At 39.4% G+C, this 24,929-nt stretch overlaps 1 protein-coding gene across 2 annotated transcripts in view; it reads left to right on the forward strand.

Annotated features, from left to right (window-relative positions):
* Positions 1-139: 139 nt before the first annotated feature.
* Positions 140-24,929, forward strand: part of LOC144964445 (nucleoplasmin-3-like) — a 27,747-nt gene continuing 2,957 nt past the window's right edge. The window contains exons 1-7 of one of the 2 annotated variants that reach the window (XM_078898708.1): positions 140-382; positions 6,733-6,965; positions 10,388-10,484; positions 11,255-11,439; positions 12,407-12,466; positions 17,694-17,719; positions 19,443-19,461. In XM_078898708.1, the coding sequence (XP_078754834.1) occupies positions 292-382; positions 6,733-6,965; positions 10,388-10,484; positions 11,255-11,439; positions 12,407-12,466; positions 17,694-17,719; positions 19,443-19,461 (711 nt within the window). In that variant the 5' untranslated portion in view covers positions 140-291. The remainder of the gene's footprint in view (positions 383-6,732; positions 6,966-10,387; positions 10,485-11,254; positions 11,440-12,406; positions 12,467-17,693; positions 17,720-19,442; positions 19,462-24,929) is intronic. The other variant, XM_078898709.1, reaches the window with a different exon arrangement.

A 24,929-nucleotide genomic window follows, 5' to 3' on the forward strand; every position in this document is an offset into this window, starting at 1 on the left:
ACGTCAACTTCATTCTATCAATCGAAACAGTCACAAAGTTGCTATTTTTTTGTTTCTATGTATTTTGCACGGAGTGAACACATTTCATTCTCCACCATTTTGTTTTTGGGTATAAAAACCAACAACACGCGTCTCCCGCCCTCACACACCAGATAACGGCGCTCAGGGTGGAAGGAAGGAAGACCGGTTCGTATCCCCACAAGTCCCAACGTTGACAAGATCTCGTGCGCGTGTTTTGCGATTCGTTTCTTCTCGTGATTTTTCTCTTTAAATTTTAAAATCTATTTCAAAATGATTGGAAAGCTAAGGAACCAGTCCGATAGAAGCAACACCAGCGCCGTGAGTACCATGCCTGGCGTCGTCAACAAGGAATACTTTTGGGGTGAGTAAAAAATAGTGATGTCATTTTTATCTTCTTCCATTAACTCTCTCCTTACCGATCATTTCCATGGCAGGCTTACCCATCAGAAAAATGTTTTAAAACTCAAACAAGCTCTCTACAAAACAACTTTGTTCTTATTAAAGATTATTGTGATGTACAAAATAAATCTGAATAAGAAAAAATGGGTACTACCTTAAACTCGGGGACCCAAATAATTTTGGGGTTTTGGGAGGGGGGAAACTTAAAAAAAAAATAATTTTGGGGGTTTGGGAGGGGCGAAACTTTTTTTTCTTTTTTTTTTTTATAAAGTCTCTCCCAAACCCCCTACTATCTAGATAGACTTGGAAAAAAAAAGTTCCCCCCCCCCCCCCCTCCCAAACCCCCACAATTATTTAGGTCCCCGAGTTTGCGGTAGTACCAAAAACTGTATAGTGTCGTAACTAATGTGACGATTTTGCTGTAGATGGTAAGGAAAGGGCTAAGGCCAAAGCTTCAGGCTGAAGATTGTATGACATGTCTTTTCAGTAACAAGGGGTTTTAGAGGGAAGCAGCGATCGATTTTTTGACGAAAGGGCTTGTTTACGGAATGGAAGGGCTCCCGTGAAATCAATTTAAATCTCATAATTTTTTGATAATCTAAAAATCGAGGAAGAACTTCTATATACGGGCGCCACTAAAGTAGGGAGGCCTTCCGAAAGCTCCTCGATCCCCAGTATTTTTTAAAAATATGTTCTAGTAGGGGGTTTGGGAGGGGGGAAACTTTTTGTCTCCCCCCTCTCAAACCCCCTACTAAAACATTATGAAAAAAATACTGGGGATGTAGGAGCTTTCGGAAGGCCTCCCCTAAAGTACATTGGCTATAGAGGGATTGTTTTGAGGTGAATTAAAAAGTTGAGCGTCAGAATATTTACAATTATTTATTGAAGTGGCGCCTGTACGTGGCATTACAGCTAAAATCGGTATAAAAATGGATATATTTAATTTTGAAAGAAATAACGATCGTATTTCTATTGAATACAATTGTTATATGAACCGCCATCAGTAGGGGATTTTTTTTCTTCTCAGATGATGTGCATATTATATAAAATTGATGTCACTCTGCTTTATTGGTTCCAGGGCGTCAGGTGGGTGAACTTTAATTTTCCGACTATAAACATTTGTTACGAATACTTCTATGTATTGGTACGATTGAATGATCGGTGGGCAGAAGTAACGATAATTTTACTTAAACGAAAACTAGCAATACAGGACTGGTTGATGCTATGCGTTTAGGTAAAATATATCCGCCAGCCAAATTAAAACATGCTAAAAAACGAAACTGCAACCTTTAACGATTATAGTCTGCAGGATTATGATTTTGTGAAATCTACTCACAACGTTTTAACATAAAAGCTGAGCGACTCAGTTACGCCATTCGACTCAGGAAGAAATTTTATATACAGGCGCCACTTCAATGACCAAATTTATACTGTTGCCACTTTAAATTAGTTTTATTTATCCAGAGAAACAAATTGACCTCTATCGTTATCAAAATTTTCATATGATATGATATAAGTCCAGATTTATGTAGGCTTTTACAGCCTTTTATCTGCTCTTGTGCATTCGTGAACGTATATAATTCAAGTCTCTCAAAACTGGGCATGCCACATAGTGGAAGGAGGTGTCTGAATTTAACTTTACAAACAGTATTTTTCTGTTTCACAATGAGCATCAAGACGGCCCTTGAATGCCTGCAATGAAGGGGCGTCAACTGTTGCAGGCAGGCGGTTCCATTTGTCGACTACCCTAACTGAGAAAAAGTTAAGGTTTAGAGAACACCTTTCTTTGGAGAGTTTGAATCTGTGTCCTCTTGTGGTGCTGGTGGAATCAAGATTTAGAGGGCTCGTGCTAACATAGTATAAATTATGTGTGTATTTGAACGCTTCAATTAGGTCATTATTTTCGGCCATTTTTTTTTCATGGTTGAAAATTTTTCAGTAAGCGAAATTTGTGCCTGAGAATGATGGGCATTTCAACCCTAACAAAATACTCTAATTGTAGCTATACGCAAAATCAATATTATTAATCCCACCAATTTGAGATAAAGGAAAGATTTTAACTCCATGTGAAGAACAGTATAGATAGTATGAATTTGACGTCACTCAAGCCTTTGTTATTATATTTTGCCATCCGCGTTTGAGTGATTCTCACTAACCTGTATTAATAGAGACTATAAACGTTCAAGGTTACACATCGTTTTGTGTGTTGATTCGTTATACTTCCGGATGGCAATGTTGTGAGCTTCTTAGCCAAGCACATACTATCTATATATTCCAAGTAATTGAAATGGCGTCTGTATATGGAATTTCTCCCCTCAGTTCTATGGCATTGGTTTTATCCAGCCATTTTATTAGTTCTCACAAACTTCTATCAGACTACAAACGTTTAAGGTTACACGTAGTTTTGTGTGTTGGTGCGTTCTATCCGGCTGGCGGATGTTATGAGTATTATACCTAAACGAACAGCTTCGATATTAGGCCGTGTGATATGTCTGAGACTTAATAATAATAATAAATCTTTATTGTCCTAAAAAAAAAGTGGCAATTTGTCATTTGGTTACACATTTATAACAATACAATATTGACATACACACTCACACAGATGCACACTAGTAACATCGTAGTCATCGAAATTAAGGCATCATCATCATCATCATCATCACCATCTTCATCACAACAACCTTCCTAATATTTCCGTTACAATCCTTCACTTTCACCATTCCCCTATAAACCCATCACCATCTTCATCATACTCCATATTATATTATTTCCTGTAACAAGCTATGAGAGGGAAAGCCTGTGGTTCTCTCTCTCTCTCTCTCTCTCTCTCTCTCTCTCTCTCTCTCTCTCTCTCTCTCTCTCTCTCTCTCTCTCTCTCTCTCTCTCTCTTTCTTTGCCTTAATTTTGTCACCGCCAATATTTGGCTCGCCACAACTGAGCAGAATTTAATCGAGCCGCGCTATCCGTTGAAGGGAAAATTATATAGATGCTATGGGTTTAGGTGAACTACTTACAGCATCCGCCAGTCGGCTATATCCTACCAAGGCACACATAACTGTAACCTTAGACGTTTAGTCTTGATTGAAGTTTTTGAGATAATTATTAAAATGGCTGTCTAAAAACAACAAAATGTTAAATGGAAAATATGACCAAAAAGCTGGTAATCAACTTAAACCCTGGCCCGAGCACTCCCTGGGGACAGGAACAAGGGGCAACTCTAAAACTTTTCACACAAAGGGCCAGACTAGATGTGCGCAAGCATAGTTTCGGTGTTAAGAGTGATTCAAGTGTGGAACAGTCTACCAGAGAGTTGTCAGTGTTGATTCACTTAACTCATTCAAGAACAGACTGGATAGCTTTTGGAAAAACCCAAGAAATCTACTATGATTACAAGGCTAGCATCACATTCTGTCTTCACGGTAATCTGCAACCGGAAGAAACAAAGATGACACCTGAGTCCAGCGAAGAGGATCATTGAGAACCTGTGCTGGAAATCATCTCTAAGTAACAAAGAGCTCTGTCGCTGTCGTTCCCTCTTATTCTAAACTCGCTCGCTGAGATCACACGGTATGGCAGAGCGTGCTATATCATCTGTCCATCGGTCCATGGTTCGATTCCCATAATAGCAAAATGTTTTTATTCTGCCTGCCTTCTGGCACTCCTCTAATAACATTGGACAATGAATTGCTTTGCTTCCCTTTGGACTGAAAGAACACTAGTCTAAAATAAAATAAATCAAATAAAATAAAATTCCCTTTATTCATCCCCAAGGGGAAATTTGTCTTTAGGGTCTATTCCAAGGGAAGACTGGAATAACCCGGGCGTTAGCCGCAGAGCAGCGCAGCAAAGTGAGCTAGGGCGAGGCGACTTGCTCAAGGCCACACAACGCAGCGGCGGGTGATTGAACTCGGTAGCTTTCGGGTAGGAAGCAAAGACCGTACCACTGAGCCACGCTGAGCCCCTGTATCGCAAAGTTCAGAAAATAAATCTCCATCTTGACTGCACCCAAGATTCGAACTCAGTACCCTTTGGCGTGCGAAGCGAGTGCTCTATCAACTACCAACTGAGCGATTGGGATTTCCCATTGGCGTTTAACTCACTCAACCCTAACACCGACTATAGAAAGTTCGAAGATGATGTCACTCAGGTCTTTGTAATTGTTTTTTGCCATCCGCGTTTATGAGTCATGCTCACTGAACTGTATTAACCCGACTATAAACGTTCATGGATACAGTTTTGTGTGTTTGTTCATTATACTTCCGGATGGCAATGTTATGAGCTTCTTAGCCAAGCGCATACTATCTATATCCGAAGTTTACTCGGGTTACTTTTACCCCATGCCTATCTATTACATTTTTCTGAGACAAATTATTGGCGTAGTATCAAAGCTAAATGATTTTTTTTAGTTTTTACATGTTAATGATGGTTGAATAAAACTATGTACATGCTCATATTTAATTTTTCCAATTTTGAAAAGTAGCAAATTACTTTAGGATTGAGTTAATCAACCGTTATAGAAGGAATGAAATGACGTCACTCAGTTTTTAGTCAGCCATTTTTGAGTAGTTCCTACTAAATTGTATTAAGACTAAACGTTCAAGGTTGCAGTTTTGTAGAAAACGGTAGGGCTGCCTGAAGCCGGTGATCGTAAAATACTAACGAAAGAGTGAAAATGGAGAGGCTTCGTATGAGAACAAAACAATGGACGTTTCGTGTACAAACCCTTCGTCAGCACAATACACAAAATGTTTTCCACGTCAATTTGTGTATTGTTGTGCTGACGAAGGGTTTGTACCCGAAACATCCATCGTCTTGTTTTGTTCCCATACGAAGCCTCTCCATTTTCACTCTTTCGTTAGTAAGGTTAGTTGCAGACGGATGCGAACTTTTTTTTTTTTTTTTTTTTGCCAAACGCATGGCATCAATAATTTATTCTGTTTCCATGCTCGCGACCTTACTGCTGACAAACGGTCTGACTGACAAGTGTCATATTCAAAATTAGTTACACCCACGATCCATTTCAGTGTCCCCTTTTCGTGTGAAGCGAGAGTGCTCTACCAACTGAGCTATCGGGGACCCCCCCCCCCCCCCCCCACTTTCCACCATCCCATTGGCATTCAGTCAACCTGTATGTATTTTTTTCCAGCTTGCGACTCGACTGCTGACAAGCGGTCTCACAAGTGACGCATAAATGGCGGGTGGTTGGATGGGAGCATCACCCTTGAATCATATACCTATGATGTTCGCATGGGTGTACGATCCGATAGTGATGTCGTTTCTTCTCTTTACTAGCCTATCCTGCTTCTTTGGTTTGTGATTGTATTTTTGACAGGCGGGTGGTTGGATGGGAGCATCACCCTTGAATCATATACCTATGATGTTCGCATGTGTGTACGATCCGATAGTGATGTCGTTTCTTCTTCTCTTTACTAGCCTATCCTGCTTCTTTGGTTTGATTGTATTTTTGACAGGGGATATTTTTTTTTCTCTGTAAATCTTCTGCCTGTTTGTTCTTATTTATAATTTAGCTTATGATATCTTTAGGTTATGATTTTGATTTACATTTGTACTATTTTTTGTTGGATTGCTTGTTTTTTTGTTTCAGCGGTCTCATATAACCTCAATTGTGTTGGAAGAGACCTAAAGCAACAAACATAGTTGCACCCAAGACCGATTTCAGTGTCCTCTTTGCGTGTGAAGCGAGTGCTGTACCAACTGAGCTATCGGGTGACTTCCTCTCCCCCCCCCCCCCACCACCCCCACCCCAAATTAGCATTCAATCAACCTGTTAAAAATAATAAATTCCAGCTTGCGGACCCGACTGCTGATAAAGTTAAATGGTCTCACAAATGACATACAAAATTAGTTGCACCCAAAATCGACTTCAGTTCCCTTTGCGTTTGAAGCGAGTGCTCTACCAACTGGGCTATCGGGACCCCCCCCCCCCCCCACCTCGACATTGATCTTTTTTATATAGCGCAAGATCCACTAAATGTGCTCAAAGCGCTTTATAAGGGGACCTTGACCAACAGCAACATTTAACATGCAAGACGGGACATGATGCCTGTTAGGCGATATTACAATTTTTTTTCAGGCAGATAGATCTGTTAACGGCCAGTTACTCATTTGACACCCGAGTACGGTGAGAGAATGTGAGTAAAGAGCCTTCTCCAAGGACTCAATTATGCGCCGAGGGAGGCTCGAACCCAGGACCTTCCGATCCGAAAGCGAGTGTCATACCACAAGACCACATCGCCTCATCCCATTGGCATTTAACTAATCTTTTGTTGTTCCCCCCCCCCCCCCCCCCAGCCTGCGACCTGACTGCTGACAAACGGTCCCAGAAGTGGCACATCCCCAACGACGAGCTGGAGGATGACGACGAGGACTACATTGAACACACCCTGGTGATTCGATCCGTCTGCCTCGGCGCCGGGGCCGTGGAGAAGGAAGAGAACGTCGTGGTGATGGAGTCTGTAGGCGAGGACGGGGAGGTCTTCAAAGGAACCATCGCCAATTTGACCAAGGGAGTGAACTCTATGGTGGTAAGATTGGTTTTTTGTTTGTTTTCTTCTATGTGATTGTTTTTTTGTTTGCTTTCTTCTAAGTAGTTTTCATTATCGTGAACCGGATATAGTTTACCAAAACATGACATCTTATACGTTTATACTCTTAATAATATAATTTAGTAAGTACTCATAGAAATGGCTGGCTAAACCCAAGTGCTGAATGACGTCAATTTCGCTCCAATTATATCAAAATGGTTAAAAATTAATCTATGGACCTCTGGATATTGATGTTTGGACATTTCTTATAACAGTTGGCCTTAAGTCTTAAATACGTCTGTCACGGAAAGCTGGATGCAAAAATGATATATAAATAAATACTGACATCTAAATATCTTAAGGGGCGGTTTGGGTCTTTTCTAAAAAAAAATCAATTACCTGTGTTGGGCGGTTTTAATCATTCTGTATCGTCATTATAGGTTAAACATTTATGGTGACAATTTTAAATTATCTTTGTTAATACCCATTTTACGACCTAATTTGGGGGGGGGGGGGTCTGACTTTTAAAAAATATAACAATCTTGTGGCAAACGTTCCACAAAAACTAATGAAGGAATGGCCTTCATATTCTTGCATCTTATCAACATTGTACCATAGTGTGTCACCATAGAATTTACGGCTTTAGCTTATGGAATTTTTATTAGAACATTACAAAGTTGAGAATCCAAATGTTATGACAAAATTGATTGTTAAAAATTCAGAATCAGGATTATAATTCAAAATTCACATATCTTAACAAAAAACCAATGGCGACATAATACATTATCTCTGTAATAACTGGACTTTTTCATTTTTATAGAAATATATTCTGAGAAACGTTTGACACAGTATTCCAGCGGGTGGTTGGATGGGAGCATCACCCTTGAATCATATACCTATGATGTTCGCATGGGTGTACGATCCGATAGTGATGTCGTTTCTTCTTCTCTTTACTAGCCTATCCTGCTTCTTTGGTTTGTGATTGTATTTTTGACAGGGGATATTTTTTTTTCTGTAAATCTTCTGCCTGTTTGTTCTTGGTTATTTATAATTTAGCTTATGATATCTTTAGGTTATGATTTTGATTGACATTTGTACTATTTTTGTTAGATTGCTTGTTTTTTTTGTTTCAGCGGTCTCTCATATAACCTCAATTGTGTTGGAAGAGACCTAAAGCAACAAACAAAAAACAGTATTCCATACCCTTAGAAAAATGACATATTGAGAAAATAGCCAAATAGCTTCCCGTTTTTCACTTTTCTTACTACCTGTACCGTTTTCGATTATTGTTCGTGCCTTTATAGTCTACTTTATGAATTTGGACTTCAATCTATATTATTTCTAAGATAATAAAATATCATTTTCCACAAATCTCAAAATCAATTCGAAGGATTTTCCTAATAATTAGACCAAAAAGTTCTAAGGTAGAGTCCGCTTAAAAAAACCCTCTTTTTTTTGTTTACCTCAGGAATGGGAGACACCCAATGTTTGTCGTTGCTTTGCCAATTTAGATTTATATCAGTCTTTTAAATACAATAAACAGATATAGGTATAATGACCTTTAAAAAAAAAATTAAAAAATAAAAAACAAAAACCCTCCTTGATATCAGAATAATCTTCGTATCAATGTTCAAGGGAAACAACCGTTTAATTCAAAATGACTGATGGATAAAAGTCTAGTAGTCTCCCTTGTTATGACCATGGAAGAACGCTTCTTTACAAACATTAATAATAATAATAATAATAATAATAATAATAATAATAATAATAATAATAATAATAATAATAATAATAGATCTTTATTGTCCACAAATATGGCAATTTGTCATTTAGTTACACTTGTCATAACGTTATATGATAACTATAACATTGAACAGACACCTCACTCCTACCCATTCTCTCTCTCTCTCTCTCTCTCTCTCTCTCTCTCTCTCTCTCTCTCTCTCTCTCTCTCTCTCTCCTCTTCCTCTCTTTCTTTCACGCATGCGACATACACATTAACATTTTCATTTCATTTTCAATTCGTTACATTCTTGGCAATTCAACACCAAATATTATCATTATCAATTGGTCACTTCATCTAGCCTAACATTAAACAAATTAATCAGTCAATCAGTCAACGCATCAATCCTTGGTTTTGCTGTACCATATGAAATATTCAACATTTTTATTGCTGATGGAACGAACGTTGATTTATACTTGTTAGTTCCACATTTAATCTGACAAAAACTTCTCCCAAAATATCAAATTCATGGTATAAAATGGTTTTTTTATTGTTGGTAATTGAGAATGCTTTCCTTTCTATTGCTTTTCTGTGAATTCTTTCTACTTCTTTCTACTTAATAAGAGAATCAGTGATGCATGCGTAGTCTTGGGTATCGTACATGCTTTTGGTTTGGATTTTTTTTTTTTAATGTTGAGTTTGAGGTGGGGAAGGGGCGAGGAACGGCGTAATGGCAGAGAAATTCATTTCAACCCGACCTAGGCGATTCCATTTTATTATATAAAGACTTTGATACATTGGCTCATAAGGACAACCAAATAACAAAACAAACAAAAACAAAAATACAAAAACAAAAACAAAAAAATAGAATAGTTCCATTACGGACCGACGCTTACATATAAATGCAGATCCGACACCCTAACCCACTTATGGGCCTAGTTTAAACATTGTCGTATTGTGTGTTGGTTTGAGAGTATTTCCATTACAATGTACACATCAAATTGGGTGTTACCAGACCTGCAAATAAACATACGTCGGGACTCACTGCAAATTGGGTGTTACCAGACCTGCAAATAAACATACGTCGGGACTCACTGCAAATTGGGTGTTACCAGACCTGCAAATAAACATACGTCGGGACTCACTGCAAATTGGGTGTTACCAGACCTGCAAATAAACATACGTCGGGACTCACTGCAAATTGGGTGTTACCAGACCTGCAAATAAACATACGTCGGGACTCACTGCAAATTGGGTGTTACCAGACCTGCAAATAAACATACGTCGGGACTCACTGCAAATTGGTGTTACCAGACCTGCAAATAAACATACGTCGGGACTCACTGCAAATTGGGTGTTACCAGACCTGCAAATAAACATACGTCGGGACTCACTGCAAATTGGGTGTTACCAGACCTGCAAATAAACATACGTCGGGACTCACTGCAAATTGGGTGTTACCAGACCTGCAAATAAACATACGTCGGGACTCACTGCAAATTGGGTGTTACCAGACCTGCAAATAAACATACGTCGGGACTCACTGCAAATTGGGTGTTACCAGACCTGCAAATAAACATACGTCGGGACTCACTGTATTTATTTCTTATTACCGATTCGAGAGATGGTGAGCATTCTTGTACATTTTTGTCTTAGTGAATTAAATGTAAACCATGAATGCCGTGAATGTCTTCCCCAGGGAAATTTGTCATTAACTGTTGATGGGAAATGTGGCGTGACGTTTTCACTAGTGGAGGGAAGCGGTCCCATCAGCATTTGTGGAAACCGATTGATGGGTAAGTCTTGGAAATCTATGTGGTCTTGTGGTATGACACTCGCTTTCGGATCGGAAGGTCCCGGGTTCGAATCTCGTTCGGCGCGTAGTTGAGTTCTTGAATAAGCCTCTCTACTCACAATTCTCTCAACTATTCGGGTGTAAAATGAGTACCTGGCCGTTAACAGCATGGTCTCTCTGTCGGAAAAATAGTAATATTGTCTAACAGGCGTCATGTCTTTCTACATGTTAGTGTTGCTGTTGGTCAGGGGCCCTTTGTATAGCGCTTTGAGCACGTTTAGTGATATTTCGCTGTATAAAAGCTCAATTTTGTTTCTTTTTAAAAAGACAACTGTTTAGAACATGGGAAATAGAACATTTCCTGGTAGGGAAACGGTCAAATGTCTAGTTTTGGGAGAATTTCTGTTCTTGTCAATCATCTCTTATGTACTTTAATACTTTTTTTTTAGGGTTTTAGTTATATTAGTTTGTAAACTGGGACCTGTGCTCGTGTCTGGACGAGACTTTTAGGTGGTCTTAAACTAAGTACACTATTGGTGTGCTCTTGGAATCTACATCTGTTCCCTATTTGAACTCTCCCTTTCGTGCTTTCAATTGAAAATCTAATCTCACATTTTCTTCCATTTTTTTCTGGCGCTGAAATGACGTAAATAAGTCGCAAGCGCGGTAAAAAAACTCTTTAAACCAAAAAAAAAAAAAAAAAAAAAAAAAAAAAAAAACCCCTTCGAACATTGGAAAAAGTCCTGATTTTTTTTTTTTTTTCAACCCCAGACTATCCTGAAGACGATCTGGATGCGAGCCAAACTGACGAGTCCCTCGACGAAACGGAAAATGCCGGCGATGAGGCGACGGATGAGGAAGAAGATGAAGAGGATGAGTCTTTTGTGGAGGTAAAAGTGAAACCCAAGCAGGCAGCGAAACGAAAGGCACCGGTGACGAAAGCTGGCAAGGGAAAGGTAACTCCACCGCCGCTAATTGTCTATTATATTAACGAGTTAACCACCCTGCTCTGGAAATACATGTATTTTAAAGATTTGGCCAGGAAACTCGTCCTTCAAATATCCATCGATTTAAATGACCCTTATCTTGAGTTGTATTTTTATATAGCGCAATATCTACTCGGAAGTCTCAAAGCGTTTTACAAGGGGTCCTGGGCCAACAGCAACACTTAACACGTATGGCGAGACATGATGCCTGTGAGGAGATGTTACAATTTTTTTCCCGACGGAGACGCTGTTAACGGGCAGGCAATCGTTTCACACCTGAATACGGCGAGAGGATGTGAGTCAAGAGCCTTTTCCAAGGACTCAATTACTGGGTGGGGTTCCTGACCTCCCATAGTGGGCAGGGAGTACTTGCTGTCTTCTATCCCCCTATATCTGTTTTCCAGCTTGCTTTCTTTGTCTTTGAAGATATTACTTGGTTTTGTCCTGACCCTGGCTGGATACCCTGGCTCAAAGGGAAACTCAAATATATAATTAGCTTTGGGAGATATTTTTTTCATTGTAAATCATCTCTGTCATGCACTGTATTATGTTTATATATTTATATTACGATTTGTAAACATTTGAGTGTATTCCTTAGTTGAAACCTATGCTTGTGTCTGGACGCGACATTTAGTCAGGTGATCTCAAAACTATGCACTTTGATAGTGTGCTCTTAGAATCTAGCTGTTTCCTATTTGAACCATTTCCCCCTCGTCTTACTTTTTCTTGGGTGCTTTGATTGTAAATCTATAATATTGTGACTATGCGCTGATATGACCTAATTGTGTTGCAAGCGTCGTAAAACCTTTAAAAACAAACATCACATCTCCAATTCGTCTGTAGTGACATTGATGTGTTGTAAAGAATACAATTTTGTCATGTAAATCTTCACAATCTCTATTTTGCCGTTGGTGAAACATTCCGATTCTGATTTCAGCAGAAAGCTAAAATGGAGGAAGAGGATGAGGACGATGATGACGATGACGACGACGAAGAGGTAATGATTTGTTTGTCACTTCTGTAAAATTATCGATTTCTACTTTTCTATGACCTGGCAGTAACTTAACTTGAGCTTTTATATAGCGCAATATCCACTAAACGTGCTCAAAGCGCTTTACAAGTGGTCCCTGGCCAACAGCAACACATAACATGTAGGACGAGACATGACGCCTGTCAGGCGATATTACAAATTTTTGGGACAGAAACAACGCTGTTAACGGCCAGGTACTCATTTTACACCTGAGTACGATGAGAATGCGAGTAAAGAGACTTCTCCAAGGACTCAACTATGCGCCGAGCGAGGCTCGAACCCAGGACCTTCCGATCCGAAAGCGTCATACCACTAGACCACATAGCTGCACAGTAGTAGCAGTAGTAGCCTAAATGTAACCCACATTCTCCGTCCGGTATTATGCATGGCGTGATGAAGCTCTGCTGTTTGAAAAAAAATGAAAAAAATTAAAGTAAATTTAGTTATGAAATATTTTACAAGATAGGAAACCAATTCATTCTCGATGAAATTTATAATTTGATTTATATAATTGTTTGGCTATGTGGTTTTGTGGTATGACACTCGCTTTCGGATCGGAAGATCCTGGGTTCGAGCCTTGCACGGCATATAGTTGAGTCCTTGGTAAAGGCTCTTTACTCACATTCTCTCACCGTACTCAAATGTGTAAAATGAGTACCTGGCCGTTAACAGTTGTCTCTGTCAGAAATAAATTGTAATATCGCCTAACAGACGTCATGTCTTGTTCTACATGTTACGTGTTGCTGTTGGTCAGGGACCCCCCTGTAAACCGCTTTGAGCTTTTTTTTAGTGGATATTGAGCTATATATAAAAGCTCAATTAAAAAAATAAATACTACACATTTTTTAAAAATCGCACATTGAATAAATGTCTCTTGATATTGGACCGGGAAACTCTTCTTAATTAACCAGTTCCACTCCAGAAAAACACGTAATTAAAAATTTGGCCAGAAAACTAAGCCCTTCAAATATCGATGGATTGAAATGACCCTGATCTTGGCAAAAACTCTCAAACCCGAGACCTCGCGATGTCTTTCTTCAGTCCCAGGTTTGGGAGTTGTTGTCGAGATGAATAATAGTAAACGGAACGAGTTTTTCTTTTCTGGCCAAATTTTTAAATACGTGGCTTTCCAGGGCATTTATATCGCGCATTTGTCACTGATGCTCAATGCACACGACAAATAACTATACGAAATTTACATATAATATATAAAACTTATACCACAATGATATCAATAGCAGCAATGTATGTAATATCGTATCAATATCATGATATGAAGTGAGTAGGAAAGTGCCAGAAGACCATAGAGAATAAAAAAAATTCGCGGCGGTGATGGGGGTTTGAACCCGCGACCTCACTGGCACAACTCCGCCTGGCCGGTGAGAGCGTGACTCAACCGTATGAGCTATCCACGATCCCAATCAATGTCATGAAAATGTAACGGTAAAAAGGTAAGGTTTTAAATAGACTTTTTTTTTTTTAATTTTTTTTTTGAGCTTTTATATAGCGCAATATCCACTTAACGTGCTCAAAGCGCTTTACAAGGGGTCCCTGGTCAACAGCAACATTTAACATGTAGGACGAGACATGACGCCTGTTAGACGATATTACAATTTTTCCGACAAAGACAACGCTGTTAACGGCCAGGTACTCATTTTACACAAGAGTACGGTGAGAAAATGTGAGTAAAGTCTTTTCCAAGGACTCAACTATGCGTCGAGCGAGGCTCGAACCCAGGACCCTCCGATCCGAAAGCGAGTGTCATACCACTAGACCACATAGCCGCACTTTGCTTTTCTTATTCTTATCCTTTAGATATTGCTTGGCCGTTTGAAAGTTTTTTTTATGCTTTGCTAATCTAAGCCACCACCACCATCATTCTTCCCCCCCCCTCCCCCCCCTCCCCCCACCTCACTTCCCCCTACCTCCACCCCTCCCCCACCTCCCTTCCCCCTCCAGGTCAAAGAACTACTTATTGCATAACTTACTCGATTAGTTTTGTTGGGCTACAATAATTGGCCGCCACACCTTTGACAACTTCTGGTCTAGAAGTGGCCGCCACACTTTGGACAACTTCTGGTCTAGAAGTGGCCGCCACACTTCTGAACACCACTTTAGCGAATCTTTGGAAAAGTGATTCCACTACTTTGATTGATTGGATTATTATATATAAGTGGGGGGTTTCTAACATTTTCTCGCCCCAAATTGCATGTCAAGATGTTAGGGCGTGTCCATAAACCGTCAAGTTCTTGTTGATGCAATTGATGCTATGCGTTTAGTAAAAAAAAACGAACATCAGCCAGCCGGATATAACGTGCCAACACAGAAAACTAACATAGAAAAAACGTTTATAGATAGTATGCAGATGACGTCACTAAGGATTTTGTTATTGTTTTTGCCATCCGCGTTTGTGAGTTGTTCTCACTAAACTGTATTAACCAGACTAAAAGTTCATGGTTACACAGAGTTTGTGTGTTGGTCCGTTATACTTCCGGATGGCAATGTTGTGAACTCCTTGGCCAAGCGCATTCTATCTATAGTCTGATGAATATTACTCATAAAATTGGATTGGAGAAAAACAATAACAAAGCTGAGTGTCATCAATTTCGTTTCTTCTATAGCATGAGGTGTAACCATAAAAGTTTAAAGTCTTGATTAATACAATTTAGCGAGAACTTGATGCGGCTATGTGGTCCAGTGGTATGACACTCGCTTTCGGATCGGAAGGTCCTGGGTTCGAGCCTCGCGCTCGGTTGGAAAAGGCTCTTTACTCACATTCTCTCACCGTACTCTGGTGTAAAATGAGTACCTGGCCGTTGACAGCGTTGTCTTTGTCCAAAAAATTGTAATATCGCCTAACAGGCGTCATGTCCCGTCATACATGTTAAATGTTGCTGTTGACCAGGGACTCCTTGTAAAGCGCTTTGAGCACATTAAGTGGATATTGCGCTATAGATAGTTCGAAGATGACGTCACTCAGGTCTTTGTTATTGTTTTTTGCCATCCGCGTTTATGAGTAATGCTCACTGAACTGTATTAACCTGACTATAAAGGTTCATCGATACAGTTTTGTATGTTGGTTCGTTATATTTCCGGATGGAATGTTATGAGCTTCTTAGCCAAGCGCATACTATCTATATAAAGCTCATTTTTTAAATATTCTTTTTTAATGGCGCGCTAAAAACGATAAAGAGCTGAGTGACGTCAATTTCGTTCCATCTATAGAGCAGTATAATTAGGTGCCCCGAACGTAAACAATAAGTTGCTAGTGATTTTCGTTAGGGACCGGAATAATTTACGCACAATATAGGTCTCCCAATTTTGTAGTTTGAGTTGTAGGCAATACACTTTCAGTATTGAAAATATGTTTACATAAAATCTAACAGTTGCAGAAATAATAATATGAGACTAAATTATTCTGAAAATCAGGCTCCGAATAATTCTCGTTTTGTTCACACCAGCGCAATAATTTGCTCTGGTCTAAAAATAGATAGACTGTAACTTTTGATAAATTTTACCTTTTGTTCCATAAAATATCCATATCTAGACATTATTTGATGCATGATCGAGTACTTATGAATACGTTTCTTTTGCCACCTAACAGCCAGATTTTAAAGGTTATTTTTTCTATAATTTACATTGGAACGTGAGCTGTCAAGACAGGAACATGTGGTTTGCCATGTGCTTCTAGACCTTTGTTTACGTTTGGGGCACCTAATTATACTGCTCTATTGTAGCATTAAACCAGTTTATTTTGAACCTCGAAGTGTGAAGTCGAAATTGCTCGACTCGATTTATTCTGTAATCGATTACTTTGACATAATTAATCACTCTTAGACTGAAGTGATTATTGGGACAAATTAATTTCTCATTTTAGCCGCGATCTCGTGGAAGTCCACTCCAATTCAAATAGGCTTTCCTATTAACCCATTGATTGTCGTAGTCCAGAAAAACACGTATTTAAAAATTTGGCCAGAAAACTCGTCCTTCAAATATCGATCGATTTAAATGACCCTCATCTTGGAAACTCGCTCTCAAATCTGGGACTTTTAAAAAGACTACGTAGGTCACTAGGTTTGAGTTTTTGCCAAGATGAGGGTAATTTAAATCGATCGATATTTGAAGGACGAGTTTTCTGGCCAAATTTGTAAATACTCTTCATTCTGAACTATCGCAGTGAACTCGTCAAATGGGATGAAGAGAAGTGTGAATTGTGCCAAAACGGACCAAAGTGCATTCAATCGTAGCCATCGTTAACATATATAGCCTGACACTAGAACCCTCTAGGACTGGCAGTTTGACGTCATTTTTTAGATTTGTGTAGCGTTTGTGTAGTGAGTTGTCGTTAGTAGAGCTCATGGAAACAAGTCATTTCATTGGTTGAGCAATTGAATACAACTCACGATTTTTCTTTTTGTGGCAAAAGACTGGCATTTTGACGTCATTTTTTGGTCAGTGTCGGGCTATAACTTTACGATGGCTACGATTCAATATGTCTGCCCATCTGGATGGGGTTCCTGACCTCCCATAGTGGGCAGGGAGGCACTGACTGTCTTCTATCCCCCTATGTTTGTTTTCCAACATGCTTTCTGTCATTGCTTGGAATGAGATTACTTGGTTTTGTCCTGGTCCTGGCGGGATACCTTGGCTGAGAGGGAAACATTCAAATGAATAGTTAGTTCTGGGAGGTATTTTTAACCTTGTAAATCGTCTGTTATGCACTGTATTATGTTTTGTATACCTATTATATATGATTTGTAATTTGAGTGTATTCCTCTTAGACGGGACATGTGCTTGTCTCTGGATGAGACTTTTAGGTGATCTCAAACTAAGTACTTTGATAGTGTGCTCTTGCAATCTACACCCTGTCCGATTTGAACCAGTTCCCCTTTTGTCTTCTCTTTTCTTGGCCACTTTTCTTCCTTTTTACTGGCGCTGATATCACCTAAATGTGTTGTAAGCGCCGTAAAACCTTTAAAAACAAAAACAAAACGCCTGCCCATGTTCGGTGATCTTTGGCTGGGCACTGAAGAGCCGAATGATGCTGGAATATAATTTTGCCTTCACAAGCAACCTTCGTCTTTGACATGGGTGCATGTGGCCAATGAAGTACCACAATTTCTCTAAAACAAGGGCAAGACTGATAAGATTTAATAGTTATTCCAAATTATGTCCCTCTTTTCTTGCTTTTCAGGAAGAAGAATCCGACAGCGATATCAAGTAAGTAGATACCCATGTTCCTTTTTAGGTGTCAGGATTAACATCATTACTTAGCTCCCGGCCCCGCTTCGGGCACTTCGATTATTTTCCTTGGGCAAGATTATTAACCCCTAATTTGCTCACTTGGACAACATGGGTGATTCCTGTTGACATCGGACATCTTGTTTGAATTATCTATATCCCTTCGTGGAATGCCCAGGCGACAATATCTTATGATGTCGTGGAGAAAGGGCAGAATTTTTATTATTTTTACTTCTTGCTAAGATGCTCGCCAAAAACAAAGGGCATGCCCTTTCTATCCTGGTTTGAGACTAGTTTCCAGCCTCAATCGATTGAAAAGTGAGTACCCGGTGGGTACGAGCGTGGTCTCAATCTGAAATGAATATTCGTATTAACTAAAAAAGACAGTGTCTCGACCTGTATGTTGTGTTGCTGATGGCTTGGCATCCCGTGTAAAGCGCTTTGAGCATTTAAAGTGGAAATTGGCCTAAATAAAAGCTCCAAGTCGTAGTCATAGATATGTGACCCGTCGTCTCAAAACGGTATTATGTAGGAACGAATCAGATTCTTAAAAGCCGAATTAAATGTTAAACTGGTCAAAAATGTTAATTCTTGGCATTATCACCCTAAAATATGGTATCCATTCTCCTCAATAAACCATATAAACTCAACACAAATCTGATATTTCTGGCTATAAATTCAATTTAATATCTTAACCATCCCGACTTAATACCGTTTTGAGACGAAAGGTCACATATTCATCGTTATGCAAATCCATTTTTATTAGGTGAGATGCTATAGCAATCACAACAGACCCATTGTTAGTCGGTTAAAGTTTTGGGAGATGATCATGTAAACCATCTCTGTTATTTACTGTATTAACTCACTCAATCCTAGAGATTTTTGCTACTTTTCAAATTGGAAAATATCTATTTAAAATGAGCATGTACATAGTTTTATTCAACATGCAAAAACTAAAAACATTAGCTTTGATACTACGCCTATAATTTGTCTCAGAAAAATGTAATAAAATAGGCATGGGGTAAAAGTAACCCGGGTAAACTACGGATATAGTCGGTGTTAGGGTTGAGTGAGTTAATTTACATATATAATTTGTAAACATTTCAGTAACCCTCTTATTTGGGACTTGCGTGTGTGTGTGGATGAGACTTTTAGGTGATCTCAACTAAGTACTTTGATAGTGTGCGCTTGGATTCAACATCTGATTGCTATTTGCCCTATTTGTTCTCAGTTCCTCTTCGTCTTACCTTTTCTTGGGTGCTTTAATTGTAATTCTAGAACGTTTTACTATCCCATTTTCTTGTTTTACTAGCGCTGATATAACCTAAGTGTTGCAAATGCCGTGAAACCCATAAATACAAAATGTATTATTATATGCATTATTATTATTATTATTATTATTATTATTATTATTATTATTATTATTATTATTATTATTATTATTATTATTATTATTATTATTATTATTATTATTATTATTATCAATATCAAATTTTTTTCAATATACCTATACCTGTTTATTGTCGTATTTAAAAGACTAAGATAAATCTAAATTGGCAAAGCAACGACAAACATTGGGTGTCTCCCATGACTGAGGTTAAAAAAAAAAGAAAAAAATGTATTGATATTGCATGCCAGTTAAAATCCTAATTTTTGAAAACCATTTTATTCTGATTGCCTTTTTTTCCTTCTTTATTTTCAGGGTTAAAAAGGCTAAAAAGGTAAGTTGGAAATGTTTTACAATTGTTTAATGCTCAACTATAAATATGGCGTCACATACTGCTCTTTTTATAAAAACTCGGTTATTTCCCTTTTACCACACAGAATATTTTTGAGGCCCTGTCGACTCGGTACACAATTTCTATCCATTCCAAATACGTCGATCTCCCATAGTGAATGAGATTACATGGTTTTGTCCTGGCCCTGGTTGGAGTCCGAGCTGGAAGGGAAACGGTCAAATGCATAGTTATCATTTTGGGAGACATTTTTTTCCTTGTAAATCATCTGTTATGTATTATTATATTTATTTTGAATGTATAATGTAAGCATTTGAGTGTATTCCTCTTTGTTGGATTTTGTGCTTGTATTCGGATGAGACATAGGTGATCTCAAACTAAGTACTTTGATAGTGTGCTATTGGAATCTACATACATCTGATCCCTATTTGTTCTCAGTTCCCCTACGTCTTACCTTTTCTTGAGTGCTTTAATTGTAATTCTAGAACTTTTTACTATCCCATTTTCTTTTTTACTGGCACTGATATAACCTTAATGTGTTGCAAGCGCCGTAAAACCCTTAAATACAAATAAACACGTCAATAACTTTACGTTGATATCATTACCCCGTCAACTGTCGTAATCTTGACAAACTCGTGCATTAAAAAATATGGCCAGAAAACTCGTCCTTCAAATATTGATCGATTTAAAATGACCCTCATCTTCGCCAAAAAAAAAGCAACCCTCAAAACTGGGACTTCGCAAAACCTAATACAATCCCAGGTTTGAGAATTTTTGCCAAGATGTGGGTCATTTAAATTGACCAATAATATTTGAAGGACCAGTTTTCTGTGCAAATTTTTAAATATGTACCGAGTTTTTACCAGAGCACGGCAGGTAACTGGTTAAACAGGAACATCAGAGCGGACTTTAATAACAGATCCGGCATAGGAGTAAAAAAAAAAGTGACCCTCGTCGTCTCGAAACGGTATTATGTCGGAATGAATCAGATGCTTAAAAGCCGAATTAAATGTTAAACTGGTCAAAAATTTTAATTGTTGGCATTAGCACCATATAATATGGTATCCATTCTCCTCAATATAACATATAAACTCAACACAAATCTGATATTTCTGGCTATAAATTCAATTTTCAACATCTTAACCATCCCTACTTAATACTGTTTTGAGACGAAGGGTCACATTTTTTAATGAGCTTTTATATAGCGCAATATCCACTAAATGTGCTCAATTCGCTTTACAAGGGGTCCCTGGTCAACAGCAACATTTAATATGTAGGACGGGACATGACGCCTGTTAGGCAATATTACAATTTTTCGGACAAAGACAACGCTGTTAACGACCAGGTATTCATTTTACACCTGAGTACGGTGAGAGAATGTGAGTAAAGAGCCTTTTCCAAGGACTCAACTAAGCGCCGAGCGCGAGGCTCGAACCCAGGACCTTCCGATCCGAAAGCAGTCATACCGTTAGACCACATAGCCGCACATAGCAGTATTCAGGCGTGTGATGACCACCCTTCCCCCCTCCCCCTTCCCCCCTCCCCCCCCCCCCTCCCCCTTCCCCCCCCCCTCCCCCCTCCCCCTTCCCCCCTCCCCCTTCCCCCCTCCCCCTTCCCCCCTCCCCCTTCCCCCCTCCCCCTTCCCCCCCTCCCCCTCCCCCTTCCCCCCCTCCCCCTTCCCCCCTCCCCCTTCCCCCCCTCCCCCTTCCCCCCCCCCCTTCCCCCCTCCCCTCCCCCCCCCCCCCTCCCCCCCTCTCCCCTCCCACTCCCCCCCCCCTCAACTCCCCCCCTTCACTCCCCCTGCCCCTTCTACTCCCCCCTGCCCCTTCTACTCCCCCCTGCCCCTTCTAATTCCCCCCTTCCACTTCCTCCTCCTCCTCCCCCCCCCCCTCCACCAACCTACAAATTCCCTTGTCCACACTTGTCAGATTTTTTTCCCCTTCTTCTGGGTCTGTGTCGAGAAAAGACTTCCTTAAGTTCAAGCGCCAGTCGCAATTCAGCGCCAGAAAGTGAAAAATATTTATATCCTCTTGAAGAAACGTGCAGTTTTGGAAATTGTCCTCCCGTTTAGTTCAATATAAAAAAATAAAATAAGCATTGTATGCCAATTCTTATAAGTTCATGACACGGGCTACGGGCTCTGAATATATACAAATATAAGTGATTATAAAGCAAATTGCAGTAATACTCTTTAAATTGCTTTTTGTTTGTGTATCTGGATGTTACAAGAACGAAGAAAATAGCAAAGAATATCCCCCCTTTCACCCCCTTCCCCCCCCCCCCTTTTCCCCCTCCCCCCTCCCCCCCCCCCCCCCCCCCTTTTTTTTTTAGTTCATCTGCCCATCGGCTGCCTGAAGGCAATGATTTTTAAACATGAAACAATGAAGGCGTTTTCCCATCCATAATTCATGCACATAGATTTCTGCGCTATAATTTGTCCAATTGTCCATTACTGCCCCATTTTCTGGATTTTACACATTAAATTAACCAAATTTTGGTTCCGTCTCAATCAATCATAACACCGACTATATCCGTAGTTTACCTAGGTTACTTTTACCCCATGCCTATTTATTACATTTTTATGAGACAAATTATAGGCGTAGTATCAAAGCTAATGTTTTTAGTTTTTACATATTATTAGGCCTAATGGTAGTTGAATAAAACTTTTATGTACATGGTCATTTTACTACATTTTTTTCCAATTTTGAAAAGGAGCAAAAATCTTTAGGATTGAGTTAAAAGCCCAAAGAGGAAGCGTTAGCGACTTGACCACTACACTTTGATAGAGCGATAGATAGGGATAGGGCAATAGATAGGGATAGGGCAATAGATAGGGCATGACAATCCCGTTGTTCCTTGTAATCCCTGCGTAATTACGAGATAAAGGGAGATTACTGTCCTGTATAATTTGGGCCTAAACGCCCCAAGTTATTTTCAATGGTTCCAGCTTTGTTTGTTATTCTTGGGTTGCACGTTTTATATTTTTTTCTGTTTTCTTTTCTGCGCATGCCTGACTAGATAGCATTCCAGGATAATGGCTGCTTTTAGTCTCCTCTGACCGTTATTCGTGTCCACACACTTACAGAATTCGACCTTGCTCTGTAATTTGCAAGAGTGACTAACGGTATTTCCTATTGTTATGCCCATGATTTCGATGCCGTGACAGTTAACAATTTGACTGACGAACTATGGACAGACCAAGTATTTTTTTTTTTATTGGACAGAAAACTCGTCCTTCAAATATCGATATTTTAAATGACAATCATCTTGAAAAAAAAACTCAAACTTGATTTCGTCGAAATCCCAGGTTTTGTAAAGACATTTAAATCGATCGATATTTGGAGGACGAGTTTTCTGGCCAATTTACATACGTGGCTGGTCTCAGTTGCCCAATTCCACGGTGTCGCCTTAAGGTTTCATCAGAGCACTGACCACCAAGGCAACTTTCAGTAAAACTAAAACTCTAAAAAGACACGAAAGGTACACGAGTTCGAACACCCGCCGCTTCGCTGTGCGGCCTTAAGCAAGTCACCTCGCCCTAGCTCAATTTGTGGCGCTGCACTGCGGCTAACGCCTTGGTTATTTTTTTCTCTTGGAATAAACCCTAGAGACAAATTTCCCCTATGGGTTAATAAAAGGAATTTTACTGTTTTTAAAATTTATTTTTGTAGTCATTAAGAGTACCCATCTACGTTTGGGTAGAGGCTTAATGTGGCCTCGACATTAAGATTTCTTAGAATATCGTCTCTCGTATTCTAAGTAGTACACATTTGTCTTATTTTATGTGCGGCTATGCGTTCTTGTGCTATAACACTCGGCTTTCTGACCGGCGGGTCCTGGGTTCGAGCCTCGCTCGGCGCACAGTGAGTCTTTGGAGAAGGCTCTTTACTCACATTCTCTCACCGTTCTCTGGTGTTAAATTATGAGTACCTGGCCGTTAACAACATTGTCTCTGTCCGAAAAAAATTGTAAAATCGCCTAACAGGCGTCATGTCCCATCCATGTTCAAAGTTTTGCTGTTGGCCAGGGACTACTTGTAAAACGCTTTGAGAACGTTTAGTGGATATTGCGCTATATAAATGCTTTTTAACTTTTCCTTCATCTCCCTAATTTTCGCTGAACTGACATAACATGGAACTTAAGGCTTTTATCCAGTAGTGAATAAACTGCATCGACACATCCGATAATTCCAGAAAGAAAATTACAATTCGTTTCTTTAAAAAATTTAAAAATTGAGCAATATCCACAAAACGTGCTCAAAGCGCTTTGCAAAGGAGTCCCTGGCCAACAGCAGCATAACAGCAGCATTTAACATGTAGGACGGTACATGACGCCTGTTAGGCGATGTTACAATTTTTTTTCGGCCAGGTATCCATTTAACACCAGAGTACGGTGAGAGAATGTTAGTAAAATGCCTTCTCCAAGGATTCATCTATGCGCCGAACGGGGCTCGAACCCAGGACCTTCCGATCCGAAAGCGAGTGTCATACAAGACCACATAGCTGTTTCTGAACACGTTTCATGTCTCATTCTGGAACCGTCGATTTGGAGATGGCGTAGTGTTTGAGTCGCTTTAGGATAGCAAGGTTGAAGGATCGAACCTTATATTAAGACGTTTGAATTCTTTTTCCTAAATTGATGCAATGCGTTTAGGTGAAATACTCAAATCAGCCAGCCAGATTAGACATACCAATACATTAAACTAACTTTTAACGTTTTAGTCTAATTCATATCTTTTTGTGAGAACTAATCACTCACAAATCTAAAAATAACTGATTGACGTCGTCTTCGTTCCTTCTATAGTCGTCTCTATAGACAGAATGATGTCGTCACTCATGTTGTGATGTTATTGTTTTTGCCATCCGCGTTTTTGAGTAATTCTCACTAAACTGTACAAACCAGACTATAAACGTTCAAGGTTACAGTCGTGTTTGTCCAAGATACTTCCGGATGACAATGTTGTGAACTCCTTAGCCAAGCGCATGCTATCTATGATTTTTTGTCAGCCTTTTTGAATTGTTTTAACTCACTCAACCCTAACACCGACTATATCCGTAGTTTACCCGGGTTACCTTTACCCCATGCCTATTTATTACATTTTTCTGAGACAAATTATAGGCGTACTATCAAAGGTAATGATTTTAGTTTTTACATGTTAATGATAGTTGAATAAAACTATCTGCGGGTGGTTGGATGGGAGCATCACACTTGAATCATATACCTATGATGTTCGCATGGGTGTACGATCCGATAGTGATGTCGTTTCTTCTTCTCTTTACTAGCCTATCCTGCTTCTTTGGTTTGTGATTGTATTTTTGACAGGGGATATTTTTTTCTGTAAATCTTCTGCCTGTTTGTTCTTAGTTATTTATAATTTAGCTTATGATATCTTTAGGTTATGATTTTGATTTACATTTGTACTATTTTTGTTAGATTGCTTGTTTTTTTGTTTC

This window comes from Berghia stephanieae, chromosome 2, assembly GCF_034508935.2.
Source record: "Berghia stephanieae isolate SIO BIC M18660-M18661 chromosome 2, UCSD_Bste_1.3, whole genome shotgun sequence".
Classification (NCBI taxonomy): domain Eukaryota; kingdom Metazoa; phylum Mollusca; class Gastropoda; order Nudibranchia; family Aeolidiidae; genus Berghia; species Berghia stephanieae.